The sequence below is a fragment of the Piliocolobus tephrosceles genome, chromosome 2 (genome assembly GCF_002776525.5).
Source record: "Piliocolobus tephrosceles isolate RC106 chromosome 2, ASM277652v3, whole genome shotgun sequence".
In the NCBI taxonomy this organism is placed as follows: domain Eukaryota; kingdom Metazoa; phylum Chordata; class Mammalia; order Primates; family Cercopithecidae; genus Piliocolobus; species Piliocolobus tephrosceles.
The window spans coordinates 55,877,054-55,892,118 of record NC_045435.1 but is presented as its reverse complement, the minus strand read 5'-3'; the positions used below and the strand labels follow the sequence as shown (position 1 = coordinate 55,892,118).

At 43.6% G+C, this 15,065-nt stretch overlaps 1 protein-coding gene across 1 annotated transcript in view; it reads left to right on the top strand.

Annotated features, from left to right (window-relative positions):
* The window catches only part of EDEM1 (ER degradation enhancing alpha-mannosidase like protein 1), a 32,575-nt gene extending 18,423 nt beyond the window's left edge, over nucleotides 1-14,152 (top strand). Inside the window, exons 7-12 of the mRNA XM_023218574.3 lie at nucleotides 1,428-1,548; nucleotides 2,371-2,541; nucleotides 4,383-4,456; nucleotides 5,330-5,426; nucleotides 7,552-7,755; nucleotides 10,041-14,152. Of these exons, the coding sequence (XP_023074342.1) occupies nucleotides 1,428-1,548; nucleotides 2,371-2,541; nucleotides 4,383-4,456; nucleotides 5,330-5,426; nucleotides 7,552-7,755; nucleotides 10,041-10,130 (757 nt within the window). The 3' untranslated portion in view covers nucleotides 10,131-14,152. The remainder of the gene's footprint in view (nucleotides 1-1,427; nucleotides 1,549-2,370; nucleotides 2,542-4,382; nucleotides 4,457-5,329; nucleotides 5,427-7,551; nucleotides 7,756-10,040) is intronic.
* The last annotated feature ends 913 nt before the right edge of the window (nucleotides 14,153-15,065 follow it).

Here is a 15,065-nt window from a genome sequence, read left to right as displayed (position 1 = left end):
CCAAAATGGCAGCCACAGTGCTTTCATGACTAATTTGGAAATGATATACCAATACTTCTGCCAGGCCATTAGTCACCCAGATCAACCCTGATACATACAGTGTGGGAGGGGGCTGTGCAAGGGTGTGACTCACAGGAATAGAGGTTCTCGGGGGCTGTCTTAGAGACGTTGCTACTACAGGGGCTGACACATCCCAGTGTTTAACTGTGGCTTTAATTGCAGATCAATCTGCAATGCAGGACAATTATTTGCAGGACAATGTTTTGGTTCTATTACTTTCCAAAGAATTGTTAGGGTTGGTCTTTATACTTGGTGATAGAAAGGACAATTACCACATTTTTTTTTCTCTCCGAGTTTGTTTAAAACAATGTTATTCACTATTTTTTGTTATGCATCCAGGATGACAGGAGAGAGAGAGAGCCATTTGAAGCTACAATGGCTTCTACCTAGTGTCACTCTCTTATCCCAGGTCTTTCTTTCTTTTTTTTTTTTTTTTGAGTCAGAGTCTTGCTCTGCCACCCAGGCTGGAGCGCAGTGGTACGATCTTGGCTTACTGCAACCTCTGCCTCCTGGGTTCAAGCGATTCTTCTGTCTCAGGCTCCTGGGTAGCTGGGACTATAGGCACATGCCACCATGCCTTGCTGATTTTTGTATTTTTAGTAGAGATGGGGTTTCACCATGTTGGTCAGGCTGGTCTCAAACTCCTGACCTCGTGGTCTTCCTGCCTCGGCCTCCCAAAGTGCTGGGATTACAGGTGTGAACCACCACACCTGGCCCCCAGATCTTTCTTTGTATGTATTTCTATGTTGAGTGTCCAGTTTTAGTGCAAGTGATAGTCACTGAGCTTCCAGCTTGGTAGGATTTTCTTGGGTCCATTTCTACATTGCTGTTGTAGGAACCACTTGTATGTGCTGTGTTTAAGTAAGGGGCCTTTTGGGTGGAATTTATTTATTTTTGCTTCTCAAAGCCACAAACTAAATTGAGCAGTAATCCCCAAGGGTCTTGCTCTGATGCATTTCTCTAGGCCCATGCTGTAGGGCATTACTAGAGAAGAGACTCTTTGTACCAAAAGAACCAAATTTTTCTGCTCAGGTGAAATGCAGCATAGGCCCATGCTATATACTGAATTCTCTTATGTGGCAGGGCTCTTAAATGCAAAGCTCAAAGTGCTTTCTGCAGAATACTGTGAAATCCTGACATATTATAATGGCTGCATTAGGAACTTTGATCCTGTGGTAAATATTATCTTCTGCTAGAGTCTAATGTAGATAGTTAAAGGCAGTCTGTCTCCAAAGGTTTAAGGAATGAGTTAGGAGAAAAAATTAATGTTAATTCCATTTAAATGAAACTACCAGCAGCTGCTGGAGAGGTAGAGATCTGTCAGTGAGCTTTCTTTTCACCAGTGAATGTGCTGCTTGGGTTTGCAGGCGGGAAGCCTGCAATGAAGGAGAAGGAGACCCCCCACTCTATGTCAACGTGAACATGTTCAGTGGGCAGCTGATGAACACCTGGATTGACTCTCTACAGGCCTTTTTCCCTGGACTGCAGGTATTTTGCAATCAGATTTCCTAAGAATAACCATTCACTGGGAAGGGCTTCTCCCTTCCTTTCTTTCTTTTCTAATACCCTGAGCATTCTCTGTCTCCTTTGGATTTGGGAGGTCACTAACACTATACGTCTTCATCTCTCTGTTTGTGAAATTAGTCTCCAGAATATTGAACAGAGCCATTCCACACAATTGCAAAACCATGCTTGAGAAGTGACTGTATGTGATTTTTGTTTTTGTTTGTTTGTTTTTGTTTTGAGATGAAGTCTTGCTCTGTTGCCCAGGCTGGAGTGCAGTGGCACAATCTCGGCTCACTGCAACCTCCGCCTCCCGGGTTCAAGAGATTCTCCTGCCTCAGTCTCCAGAGTAGCTGGGATTACAGGCACCCACCATCACACCCGACTAGTTTTTGGTACTTTTAGTAGAGATGGGGTTTTACCATGTTGTCCAGGCTGGTCTCGAACTCCAGGCCTTAGGTGATCTGCCTGCCTCAGCCTCCCAAATTGCTGGGATTACTGGCATGAGGCACTGCGCTGGGATGTGTGTGAGTTTTGGATAATTATCCCTCAGTTGTTTATTCCTTGCTCATTAGTACACGTACTCTGTTTTTCTGTTTGCAGTTCACATCAATTTGGCATTAGTGACCAGATAGGGAGGGCATTTATTTGTCTGGGTTGTCACTTTTGGGTTGGTTTTGTCTTTAACCGTATGGATAGGTCAAGTAAGAACTTGGGGGTAGAGGAGAGCCCAGGCAGGCCCTTTGTGGCATGTCTTGTCACTCTAGGAATGGTATCTCAGCCTGATGACCTGTGTCCTCTCCTTAGGTGCTGATAGGAGATGTGGAAGATGCCATCTGCCTTCATGCCTTCTACTATGCCATATGGAAACGATATGGTGCCCTCCCTGAGAGATATAACTGGCAGCTGCAGGCCCCTGATGTTCTCTTCTACCCACTGAGACCAGAGTTAGTGGAATCCACATATCTCCTCTACCAGGTACTAGAGTTTTGTTTTGTTTTTCTCTCTTTCACTGCCTCCCCTGACCCCAGCAGTTTGTTGTTAATGAACATTTGCTGATTTAGGGTTATGTTGTTTCATAGTGACTCTGATCGAGTTACCCCCTATCTGTAGTCTTGTTAGTGTTCAGTGTTATTCGTGACTTCACAGGACAGAGAAGGCATTTGCAGTGAAATATGTTTTTAACCTCATATTCTACACAGCTGAATCATGTTTTTACTGTAGGACTTATATCTCACATCCTTAAATATTCATGAGGAAGATTTTGTACTAAGGTGTTTTCCAAATGTATTTGACCAGAAGACCCGTTTTTAGGATGCAATTCTGCACCAGTGTACTGTGGAGCCCTGGTCTGTGTAACAACTATTCGGATAAAAAGAAAATTCATTTTCTTGGTTGTAAAGGAAATCATCTGGGATTCATCTGGATGCCTGCTTTGTTTATATATGTATATAAACTAGTGTTCATCCTTTGTGAAATTACTTCAGTGGCAGAGGGAATGTGACTTTAATTGTGAAATGTCTTCTTCCTGACAGTTGAAGCCAGATATTTATACTTCTGTGCATGCCATACATATGTACACGCAGAGAATCCTCCATTCACATGCACAGCAGCACGAGTGGTTAACTCACCAAGAAACTGACCTTGGTGAAATTCAGTAGGCCTATAACAGATGTCCACCGTGGACCAGCCCTAGCAAGCAGAGCCTGAGTTTCAGAAACTCTGGTAGTGGGGCTAGCACTAAGGTTTGAATTTATTTATTCAACAATTTTTTTATACCGAATCCTTGCCATTTGCTTCAGATGAAAAAAGGGGAAAGAAATCCTATGAAACTGGTAGTAGTCCTCATGCCTAAAAAGGGACCTCCTGAGTTTTAGATAACCTCTAAAAAAAGGAAAAAGATGATAGACGCCTGTTTGGCCTTTCTGAGCCCAGTAGAGCAAGGCTGTACACGGAGGATGGTGTGCCAATTACTGGCTGATTTCTCCTCTTAAGCTTAGTCCTGTAGCCTGTGAGCTTACTCCTCTTTGTTTCTTTCACTGCTTCTTTCGTGTTTTCAGCTTCTCCTTCATGTTGACAGAGATGTCTTGCACTCTACAGCTTTACCCTCTTGAAGCCATACCCTGTGCACTTTTAATCTGGAGACTGCTAACCTTGTTGTTTTCTTTGTTGCTGCAATCTGGTGCTAGGCATGAATTAAAGATCCCCAACTTTGAAACTGTTTGTTGGATAAAGGCTTATCTTCCCAGAGAAGTGTTTTTCTCTAGTAAAACCATCTAAGAGCATGTGTGAGAAGAGTAGGCAACTGAGGACTGATTTCTCAGGGTGACTAGAGAGGAAAGGGTGGCGGCTTCCTTTTACACTTTGGAAAGTCTTGTTCCCATCAGCCTTTCCTCACGGTGCCATAACTGGAATGGTGGCAAGGTCCTGTTTCCTGTGCCTGTGTCTTAAGTTTCTGGAGAGTTCCAAGGCAAGATAGAGATTTGTTCTCAGATATGGTGCTGTCAGGGTGGGCATTGTTTTATTTCTAATCATGATGGGAACCAAAGTAGACTATTGTTCTACCCTGTAACAGATGGTCTTACCCCTGGCTAAAGTTAAACAAGTCACAGGTACGCTTTGATGTGAACTGACGAAAAACCTTAGTCCTCTAACCGTTGTGACCCTGCAAGGTAAAGGACCTGGGCCCCGTTTCTTCCTTTGGCTGGCGACTCGTCTCCATGGGGAAACCCCGCAGTCACCCCCCAGTCACCATGATATTTGTCGATGGCATGTCTTCCAAGCCCATGCTGGATCACATTCTCTCGTGTTCTCTCTAGGCAACCAAGAATCCCTTCTACCTCCATGTAGGAATGGATATTCTGCAGAGTCTGGAAAAGTACACAAAAGTCAAGTCAGTTTTCTAAGTTCCTTCCTTTTTCTGTCAGCCACTTTTATTTCAAATTGTTTTGGGGAAATATCCTAGTTTGCATTTTAATTTATAGAACCCGGTCATTAATGTTACATTTACAGGGTAATTGCTTACCTTTTGGTGTAGTAGAACCTTTCCATTGTAGTGAGACCTGCCCTTTTTTTTCTGTGAGGTTCTAGCAGATTATGGATGTTCATTCTAACTTCTTTCCTCTAGTTATACAATAACACATACACTAAAATGTTTAGGGAGTACAGAAAATATAAAGCAGTAGAATATTATCACTGTAATCTCCACATACAGAGAAAACTGTAGTCAGTATTGAAATGTATGTACTTACAATCTTTTAAATATATTTTTATATATGATGTGTGTGTATATGTATATATAAGAAACATACTGTGTTTCAATTTTGTGACATGCTTTTTTTTTAACCCGCTATATCATGTTTTTCTTTTTAAAAAGTACTATCTTAAATAATAAGTCAATACTCAAATAATAAGTCAATTCTCAATAATAAGTCAATTCTACAAGTATTAGGACTAGACATTTAAATTAGTCCTTTTAAATTTGTTGCCAATCATTTTCTTGGTGCCATGTTATGCTTCTGGTCAGCCCCCTGCCACCACCCCCACACCCTGTAACTCACCTGATAATTTAGCAGCCAAAAGCACTTGCTAAGTAAATTTGCAAACAATCCAGGCTGTAAAAAGGAGAGCCCTACAGTGTAAACATAGTTTCATATGGTGCTGGATGACTGGTTGATTATTCTGATAAGAGAATGTTTCTGCTTCTTAAGTGAATCAGCAGGTGGGAAGGAAGAGAGGCAGGACTGACCTGACGATTGTTTTGTAGGTGTGGGTACGCCACGCTGCATCACGTCATTGACAAGTCCACAGAAGACCGGATGGAGAGCTTCTTTCTCAGTGAGACCTGTAAATACTTGTATCTGGTATGTGTGTTGCAAGATGAACCCAGAAATACTTAGTATTGCTTAGAGCGAGCATTCGCATAGTCTTCTATCTGACAGATGCTTACTGGGCACAGCTACATGCTGGACATTGTGCATTCCCAGAATGCAAATGCTGTCAGAACCAAAGGATATTACTATCTTCTTTCATGGTTTCCAACCTTGTTGAAAAGTCATTTGTCAAGTAAACCAAGAATTGAACTTATGATTACAAACTTATGACGTTAACAGGGTGAGTTTTAGAGTAAAAGGAAGGTGACCCTGTAGGGTGTGCTAGGTGGGAAATGCTGGTAATGATTGATACAGAACCAGCATTAGTGTGGTGGTACGGGGAAGACGCCTCTGAGGAAGAGAGCTGTGTTCATAATGGCTTCTCACTTTTCTTGATGTATGTGATCTTGGCCAAGACCTGCAGCTCAGCCTTGTCTCTGTCCGTATACACATCCTCAGACACGTGATTGTGTGTGTGTGTGTGCGTGTGTAGAGAGAGAGAATTTCTGGACCTGGATGAAACCTTTGGTATTACCTAATGTTCATATGTTCATTATTTCCCTCACAAGAACTACAGCCTACACAGAGGTCAGGCGACTTGTCCGTAGTGTGGGGGTGGCTGTGGCAGAGCTGAAATGTGAACTGTGGTCCTGACTCCCTGTCTGGTGATCTTTCCACCTCACCGCTCTTCTTCCTGCATACAGTTGCTCTCGTGCCCTCCTGCCACTTTCCTCTGTATGGCCACATAGAAACAGAGGACAGGATTTCCAGGTTAGAAGATAGCATGGCAACTGAGAACTTGGGCAGAGGGTCAGAGATAGAAGCAGCTGTGATAAATTGCATTTATCTAGTTCCATGGTTCCTAGGCCTGGGGCTAGCTGGGTCCAAATCACCCTGGGGCCCTTGCTAAGATTACAGCCATATTGAGTCAGAATCTTTAGAACAAGCGTTCTCAGAAATCTGTGATTTTGACAAGTGCCTCCAGTGGTTTCACGTGAGCCAGGTTTTGGAGCTGCCGGTCTAATCCATTAAAATGATACTCTTCTGTGTCTAGTGTCTTTTCACAGACGACTGCAGAGGTATGTCCATCAGCAGCCGATGTGGTCTGTCCAGTGAGAAGACAGCTGTCCTGCTGTCGATTCCTGTGTGTGCAGTGGTTCTTGCTATCCATGCAGGTGACTCAGGTCTGCTAAATCAGGCTGGTCAGAGCCTAGCTGCTTATTTCCATCCAGCAGCCAGTGGTGTCAGAAGGACGTTAACAGGGCGAGTTTTAGAGTAAAAGGAAGGTGACCCTTTAGGGTGTGCTAGGTGAAAGAACCTAGAGTCTAGGGAGAGGAAAACCTGTGGTCTGCCCTGTTCTTCTCTTGTTACTGTGTAAACATTGACAAGCTGCACTGAATCTTATTTTTCCTCATCTTGAAATAGTTTAGGTGACCAATACCGTTTCAAAGAATTTCTAGGTATTCCTTCAACATTCACAGAACACTTGCCTTCTCCTGCACTGTTGCATCCCATATTGGGTTAGATGTTCTTTCTAGATGCTCTTTTGTTCCATGTCACATGCACCATTGAGGGAAGGACTGTGCCTTGTGGCCATTGCGTCTTCAGAGCCCAACCCTTGTTGTGCAAGAAATGAACTGAATGTTGGCAGATGTGTTGGGCTCTGTGCTAGGCCCAGGGGATATGGTGATGGATAAAACTTGGTTCCTCCCTGCCAGCATTTACAGTTCAGGGACTAGGTGTCTGTGAGGTTGGGTGTAGTTCTAGAATTTCAGCAGGAGAACTCTTAGGTAGCACATGGGAATCATCCAGCAAACTTTTATAGGCTACCTGTGCTTGGGCCTTAGCCTTGGAATTTCTGAGTCTCTGCGTCTGGGCGGGATATGTGTAGGGAAGAGGCAGGTCTAGGTATCTGAGTTTAGATGAAGCAGGTGATTCTGCCTTGCAGCCTGGGTTGGGCACCACAGTTGTCAGTCAATTCCTTTTTACCCAGTTGTCACTGAGAAGCATGAGGTCCAAGCAAATTCTCCTCCCTAAGTAGCTGGGACACTCCCCCATGATTCAGTTCCAAGTGTGCTACAATTACTGGTTGTATCTTTTTTTCCCTTCTCTCTAGCTGTTTGATGAAGACAATCCAGTACACAAGTCTGGAACCAGATACATGTTCACAACAGAGGGACACATTGTATCTGTCGATGAGCATCTTCGGGAATTGCCATGGAAGGAATTCTTCTCTGAAGAGGGAGGGCAGGACCAAGGGGGAAAGTCTGTGCACAGGCCGAAACCTCACGAGTTAAAAGTCATCAACTCCAGCTCCAATGTGAGTTGCTTTCTCCAGGGGTGATTTGCATATATAGGAAGAGAAAATACTATGAATTCCTTAGTTGTTCAGACTTCCTGATGGAAAATTGATGGTGTACGCAGATTGGGAGATTTGAAAACACCTCCTAAAGACACCATTTGTACAGATGTTGTCAGGGTGTAGGGAAACCACAGGAGCAGCGGTGGCATCATCACTGCTGACTGCATGTGCCAGTGGAGAGAGTGGCTACAGGTTCCTGGAAGAGGGGAGTCTTGTGGGAGGAGGAGCCACCGCTCAGATCTGACTTCTGTGGCCTTGCCTGGAGGGAGCCAGCAGAGTCAACATGTGACCCCTCCCTGCTCCCCCAGTTGCCTGCTGGAGCATCTTCTTGGCTGCCTGGGGCAGAAGCTGGAGGCCGAGGGAGCCTGTTGATATGGTCCATCAGTGGACCTGGAGGGGCAAATGGAAGACATTCAGCAAAATCATCTACCAGCAGCAGAAGAGAAAAAAGCGGTGATAGTCATGATGGTCCTAATGAAGATGCTCTTCGAAGTGCAGCAAACACCCACATTCATTTGAAGTAGGGCTTTATTCCACATGCCTAGATTGTCCTGAGAAGCAGCAGGAAAAATTTGGAAATGGAAGTCCTTGCATCCCTAGTGAAAGTATCAAGTAGTTGTGTTGATTTGAATCAAATAGGATGGTTTGGAAGTGAGGACAGGGAAATGTAGCTCAGTCGAAATTTCGAATCTCGTTATCCCCCAGGGCCTCGGTGGTCAGGAGTTCGGCAGCCTCCCCACAGATGGGTTGCCTTGGCATTGGGGCGCCCTCTCATCGCAGACTGTGCTTCAGTGCATTTCCATTAATGCCCCAGTAAAGGTCTTCGCCATCAGTCTGTGAAGTAAATCGATAGGCCAGAGTGTAGATAACCACCTCCGCCCCCATTTCCATCGGTCGTGGAGCGCTGATTGAGTGGACAAAGCATAATCGGGAGGAAGGGGAAGGAGAGTGAGGGGGAAAAGTTAATAACAGCCAGCACTTGCAAATACATACCAGGGTTAACCTTTGCACCACTCTAAACGCTGACGTACGTTAACCTGTTTACTTCTTCAACAGCCCTGTGAGGGGTGGGTACTTTTAACGTCTCCATTTTACAGATGAAGAAAGGGAGGCACAGAGAGGTTCAGGTCCCACAGTGGAGCCAGGATTTGGACCCAGGCAGTGTCTTCTCTTTTAGGAAGGAGACATCTCTGACTTGCCACACTCGCTAATAGATCTGATCCCATGATTCCAGGCACCAGGGATTCAGGCCCTCAGAAGGGCTCCCAGTTCTGGATGGGGCATGGCCTAGTGGGGAATCCAGTTCCATCCTAGGCATTTGTCCGTAGTGCCGTTGAAACACAGAGGGCAGGGACTAATCTCCAGAGAAAATCAAGGCGGGATTCCCTGAGGAGGTCACTTGCTGGAGATCCTTGAAGGATGAGAAGGGGTATCCCAGAAAGGATGTTCAGACAGAAGCAGTAGCACCTGCAAAAGCACAGAGATGTGGGCTTGGGGAGCAGTCGGGACCAATGGAAGGATCTGCCAGTCTTAATCTTGCCGGGGATGAGGAGCAGGGTGTAGTTAGTTCAACTACAGGGCATGGGGAAAATGTTTCTTTGGAGATGAAGCGGATAATGGATGTATTTAGACAACTGCTTCCAGGGATATCACAGTTGGTTAGTTCTCAAGATGTGCCTCTCCTTTGAGGAAAAAAAGTGGTGCGGGGGTCTTTAATTAAAAAAAAATAGTAGTCTTAAGCATTTAGAGTTTAGTTGTGAATGAGAAAAACATAGCTCAGAAAAACACATTGTTTTCAAATAGCAGAAATGTTTTCTGAAATTCTGGGTGTACTAAGGACCCCAGGGATGTGGCTTTCAGTCCTGGCCACTAAGTAGTTGCTGTGATGCCTTTTAGCCTCCCTGGATCTGCCATTTCTTTATCTATAAAGTGAGTGAGGATATTAAATTATGTCAGTGGTCTTCACCTGAGGGTGATTTTGCTGCTCAAGGGACATTGGAACAGTATCTGGAGACGTTTTTGATTTTCACAACTGAGGCATAGAAGTTGCCACTGGCACCTAGTGGGAGAGGCAAGGGGTGCTGCTGACCGTCCTACGGTGTACAGGCAGCTTCCACAACAGTTACCCACTTCCAAACGTCAGTAGTTCCCAGACTGAGAAACCCTGGATTAAGTCATTCAGTCACATTTTCTGAGAGATCAACATAAGAGTTTTTAATTTTCCCTCGTTTTTGTCTTTCTAGTGCAATCGTGTACCTGATGAGAGGAGGTACTCCCTGCCCTTAAAGAGCATCTACATGCGACAGATTGACCAGATGGTTGGCTTGATTTGATCTGCTCTCTGTGAGGCCTCATCTTGAACCAGACCTTAACAACCTAACCCAGACCATGCCAAAGTCCAGTCTGAAATGGAAAGGACAGAAGTCTTGCTGTCCATGATGGTGTAGGAATTTCTGTGCAGCACCTCACCACATCTGGTTAATCCTTGCACACTTCAGTGTTTCTCTCCTGTTCAATGAATTGCCCTATTAAGGATATAATTTGAAGTGAGAAGGTACATGGAAATTGGCCTCTTATGACATGTTGATGTTATGAGCACAATAGATTGGGCATTCTTTGGATTGATGTTCATAGCTTTATACTTTATAACCTAAGTCTCTTTGCTGGCACCTCCTATACTGGAGTATTGCTATATCTTAAAAAAAATTTTTTTTATTATTTTTATTTTTTTGAGACAGGGTCTTGATATTTTTTTGAGACAGGGTTACCTGGGCTCAAGTGATCCTTCTGCCTCAACTTCCCAAATAGCTGGGATTACAGGTGAGCACCAGTGTACCTGGCTAGCTACTTCTTTATTAGAAGATTGAGAATGAAATTTCTGCAAAAGGGTCTGTGGTTCATTTGGTATCCCTACTTAATTGCATTGAAAATGTCATCCTTTCTGTTATTAGATAATTGGGCTCTTCCCTTGATATCCAACCATGATTTTGGATCACATGGGAGAAAAAATCATCCAGTTTTTCATGTATGCCTCAAGTAATCTTTACAGTGTTACGAATTATTTGCTTAAGAATAATAGTCTTAACCAGAATTCTTAACAGAGTCTCTTAAGTTATTATGTTATGGTCTAAGAGGTTAACTGACAGATCTTTTGGATGGTATTTTGCATTTTGAATATGAACTTACCTGAGGAAATCCCGTAGTTCCAGAATCAGGTGCTTTTTAGGAAGAGAACAATACCTAAGGTTGTCTGAGCTTCCATCTTTCTCATATTTCCTAAGCAAGGATTCTCAGTTCTGACCATATTTGGGTTAAAGTTCTGTTTTGTTTTTGTTTCCTATGTCTAGTGCCAATTAGCTAAATCAGGGAGAAAGAAATGATCACATGACTTTCTAGCATCCTTGAGCCATTTCTCTGTGTAATACAGGCTTTAGATTAGTGCCTTATATTGGTTTTGGTTTGGGCCACTGGATGTCACAGCTACTGCTACGGTTTCAGGAGGCCTGTTTAGCCACATAGTGAGACCATGGTGAAAGGGGGATGGAAACTGCTTGGTCAGTCTTTGCCTTTCAACCTGTAAAAGTAAGCATGTAGACGGAGGAAGTTGTGCTAAAATGCCTTCTTTCTTTTTTTGTTTTATTTTCTTAGCCAGAACATCTGTCTTTGATCCCACACTGATACACACCTGCTACTCTTACACAGTGCAGCAGGGTTGACTCTTACTCTGGCTTCCATGAAGCGTCATGGGTGGAAACACATTCTAGTAAAAAGGGTAGGAAATCCCTAAAACTTCCAGCCTCACATACCACTGTTCTCACCTGTCACTGTTTGCCCACCTCTAAGGATTTCATGTGCATCTTTTCAAAGCTAGAAATAAACATTGTCTCTGTTGCATTTTTAGTCAAAAGGGAGAAATCTTATTCCTTCTTAAAAATTTTAAGTGTTATGGTTTTAAAAATATATAGTTCAGTTCTTTGAGATTTTTGAAAAGAGGATTTTCAGTAATAAACGTGCCATCTCTATCTTTTAAACATTTGTTACATCGTTTTAAAATAGAAAAAATAAAATGCTTCTATTTTACCTTTTTCATTTCAGAAGCATTATTCTGTTTATTAACAATGTCCCATCTACTGAATGGAAAACTTTGAGAATAGTATATATATTTTAAATGTTTTCACTGACTGATTAAAAATGTTAAATAAACACGCACGCACACATGCATGCACACACACGAGCGTACTTGTACCTTTGTCTCTGGGCAAACAGAGGTAGGACTGTTAGTGACCCATTTGGGAATATAGAGCATCTCAGAGAAGGAGGTGAGTTCTTCGTGCCTGTGATTTCTCTTGGCGCTCCCCTCCTCTCCCACTCTGGCTTCTGTGGTGGAGTGGTGGGTAAGCACTCCAGCGTTCTCTTAATGAGGCATTTTGCCTGTCACTCGAGCAAGCCCAGTTGTTCCTTCCTCCTCATGCTCCTGGAATAGGGAATAGGGATCTCATGCTTGCAGAGTACAGAGTGCTGCAGGTGCTTCTCAGGGACCACGGCTGTCAGGAAACGTGTCTTATGTTAAGTCCCAAACTCTCTTGACTACCAGTAGGTGAGACCGAGGGTGAGTGAGTTAGTACATATTAATCCTGGTTGTTGAGCTTCCAGGCTACCCCGTCCAAAGTTTGATGCTATGTAGTCAGTGGTTTGTGCGGCTGGATGCCAGAAAGTTCTTTGAGCCAGTTTCAAAGGTTACTTGTTTTCTTTTTGGAAGTCAGAATGTTAACAACTGTGATATATCCTGCAGGGCTTTTGCAGTTTCTTCTGTACTATGTTCTGAAATACTGGGTAGAGAATGGATGAGGAGGAGTTACCAGAGAAGTTGCTTTGCTCAGTGCTTTGCCCCAGGAATGCCTCAAATCTGAGTGGACTTCATCCTTTGTGGCAGCTCTGAGCCTGGCCCATCTTCCTATTCCCACGTGTAGCTAGTGTCTAGTGTCAGCTTTGCTCAGTGTGGTGGAAGCATTTTGCAGAACTGTTGTAGAAAGCTGCCTTATAGTTGGCTTGATGAAGCGAAATTCTCTCACAACAAACTTTCAAATCATTACAGGGGAGGCTTAGCTACTTTAGTTGATGTGACTGAGGAATCCCTTCTGGAAAAATAAGTGGCAAGGAAGGGTTTGCTAGCTCTGCATTTGCACTGGCCATGGTGAAAAACCAGCTTCTGTATTCAAATCTTACGTTCATTTAAAAAATTTTTTTTCTGCGGCGCTTGTGCCAGAACTTATTCATTGTAACTGAATCCTCAGGGCTTTTCTTGTTTTAGATCATGGACTGTGCACGTGACACTTAAATAATTTTCTATGTATTTAAAGAAAAATGCACCAGGATGATGTCTGTGCACATGACTATTAGAGGGGCGTCTGTAGGAAGTATCTGGTTTGGTCAGCGCAGTTGTGCAATCTGAGGGCCTTGTTTCCTCCTCCCCTTCCCCCTTCTCCCCACCAAAGGAAAATATCCCTCTTAATGATTTCTTAGTTCAGTTTACTGAATGATTGCCACCTGTAATTCCTCTTTGGATTGTGTAGACTCAACATGAGACATTCCTTTCTGCTTTTGGAGGGCACCAGAGGCCTTGCTCTTTGATAATTTTTTTTTTTTTGTCTGTTGACAAAAACAAAAATCTTTTTTCAAATTTAGTGCTGGTGAAAAGGTAGGGCTGAGTGATCACCTTAGCCACAGGGTGGCTGAGCAGGAACTTTAGAAGAAACTTCTGAGCTTTCCTGTCCATTCCCAGCATCCAGCTCCTATTCTAGTGCCTCTTCCCTGCAGGGCAGGGACACCTTGGGAAAGCGAGGAGGTGGGGCGGGTTGGGCCGAGTGTCCCAGGTTTCGCAGGGCTCGGGGTTATGCTCCCGCTTGAATCCGGACGTGAATCTGGTAAAAATGTCAAGTACCTGTGGAAATCCCTGATTCTATACCCTCTTCCTTCTTTCTTCAAGGCAGAGGAATGGTATTTTTAAAGGTTATTTTGTTTTAATTTTAAATAGCAGAACAGAAGCTGCATTTTTATTTATTTTGCATAAGAAAGGTAAATCTTTTTACAAAAAAAGTATAGAGTTGGAAACTCTGGGAAAACTTACTGAAATACACAGATGCTTCTCTCTCTGTAATGTGCAATATGCTTTGCGACTTAGATGATATTTTATGTTTAATCTGTAAATAAGAAATGTATTTAAATTAAAAGGGATCTTTTTGTAAAAGGACCAAATGTTCTTTTATAAATGTAATAAGGAATATCTTGCTCTTTAAAATTTATTAGGATTTTTATGAATAATTTTTATTAAAAGATTTCTTTTTTTGAGCTGTCATCTTGTTTCTCTTTTACATTCTCATGTAGACACATTACATGCAAGACAAACAGGGGAGAAAAATCTCTAAAGGAACTGCCCATCTAGATGAATAAAACCTTGCTTTTTATAGCTAAGCCCTAAGTAATACCTCCCCCCGATGGAATTCCACTACATTTTTGTATGTCACACTCTTCCATTAAATGCCCTTCCCATGCGGGTCACAACTGCTTTTCATGACCTTTGTCCCAGCCTTGGCCTTCCCCTCTGCATTAGCTTCCTTTCTCTTGGCCATTGAGTCATTGTCTTTTCTTACTGCCAATTAGCTGAGTATATCTGGGATCTAAAACCAGTTCTCTGTGTTGTCGTAAGCAAGGTGCTTCATTTCTCCTCACCTCTGAGAGCAGTGGCACTTCATGGCCTGTGTGGGTACAGTGGCACTTCACGGCCTATGTAGGAAGCGTGTGGGTGGAGGGTTCTGGAGGGCTGGCCTCCCTCCCTGTGTTACCACTGGAGACCATGGTGGGATCTTGAGGAAGAGACCTGCTCCTGCTCTGTGACGTCTGTGTCCCAGCTTTGGTCACAGTCAATTCTGATGGGCTTTTTTTTTTTTTTTTTTTGAGATGGAGCCTCACTCTGTCACCCAGGCTGGAATGCAGTGGCACAATCTTGGCTCACTGCAACCTCTGCCTCCTGGGGTTCAACTGATTCTCCTGCCTCAGCCTCCCTGAGTAGCTGGGACTACAGGCACATGTCATGACGCCAGGCTTATTTTTGTATTTTTAGTAGAAACGGAGTTTCACCATATTGGCCAGGCTGGTCTCAAACTCCTCACCTCGGGTGATCCTCCTGTCTTGGCCTCCCAAAGTGCTGGGGTTATAGGCGTGAGCCACCAGGCCTGATGGGCCTTTTTAAAGGCCACGAAGCATGACAG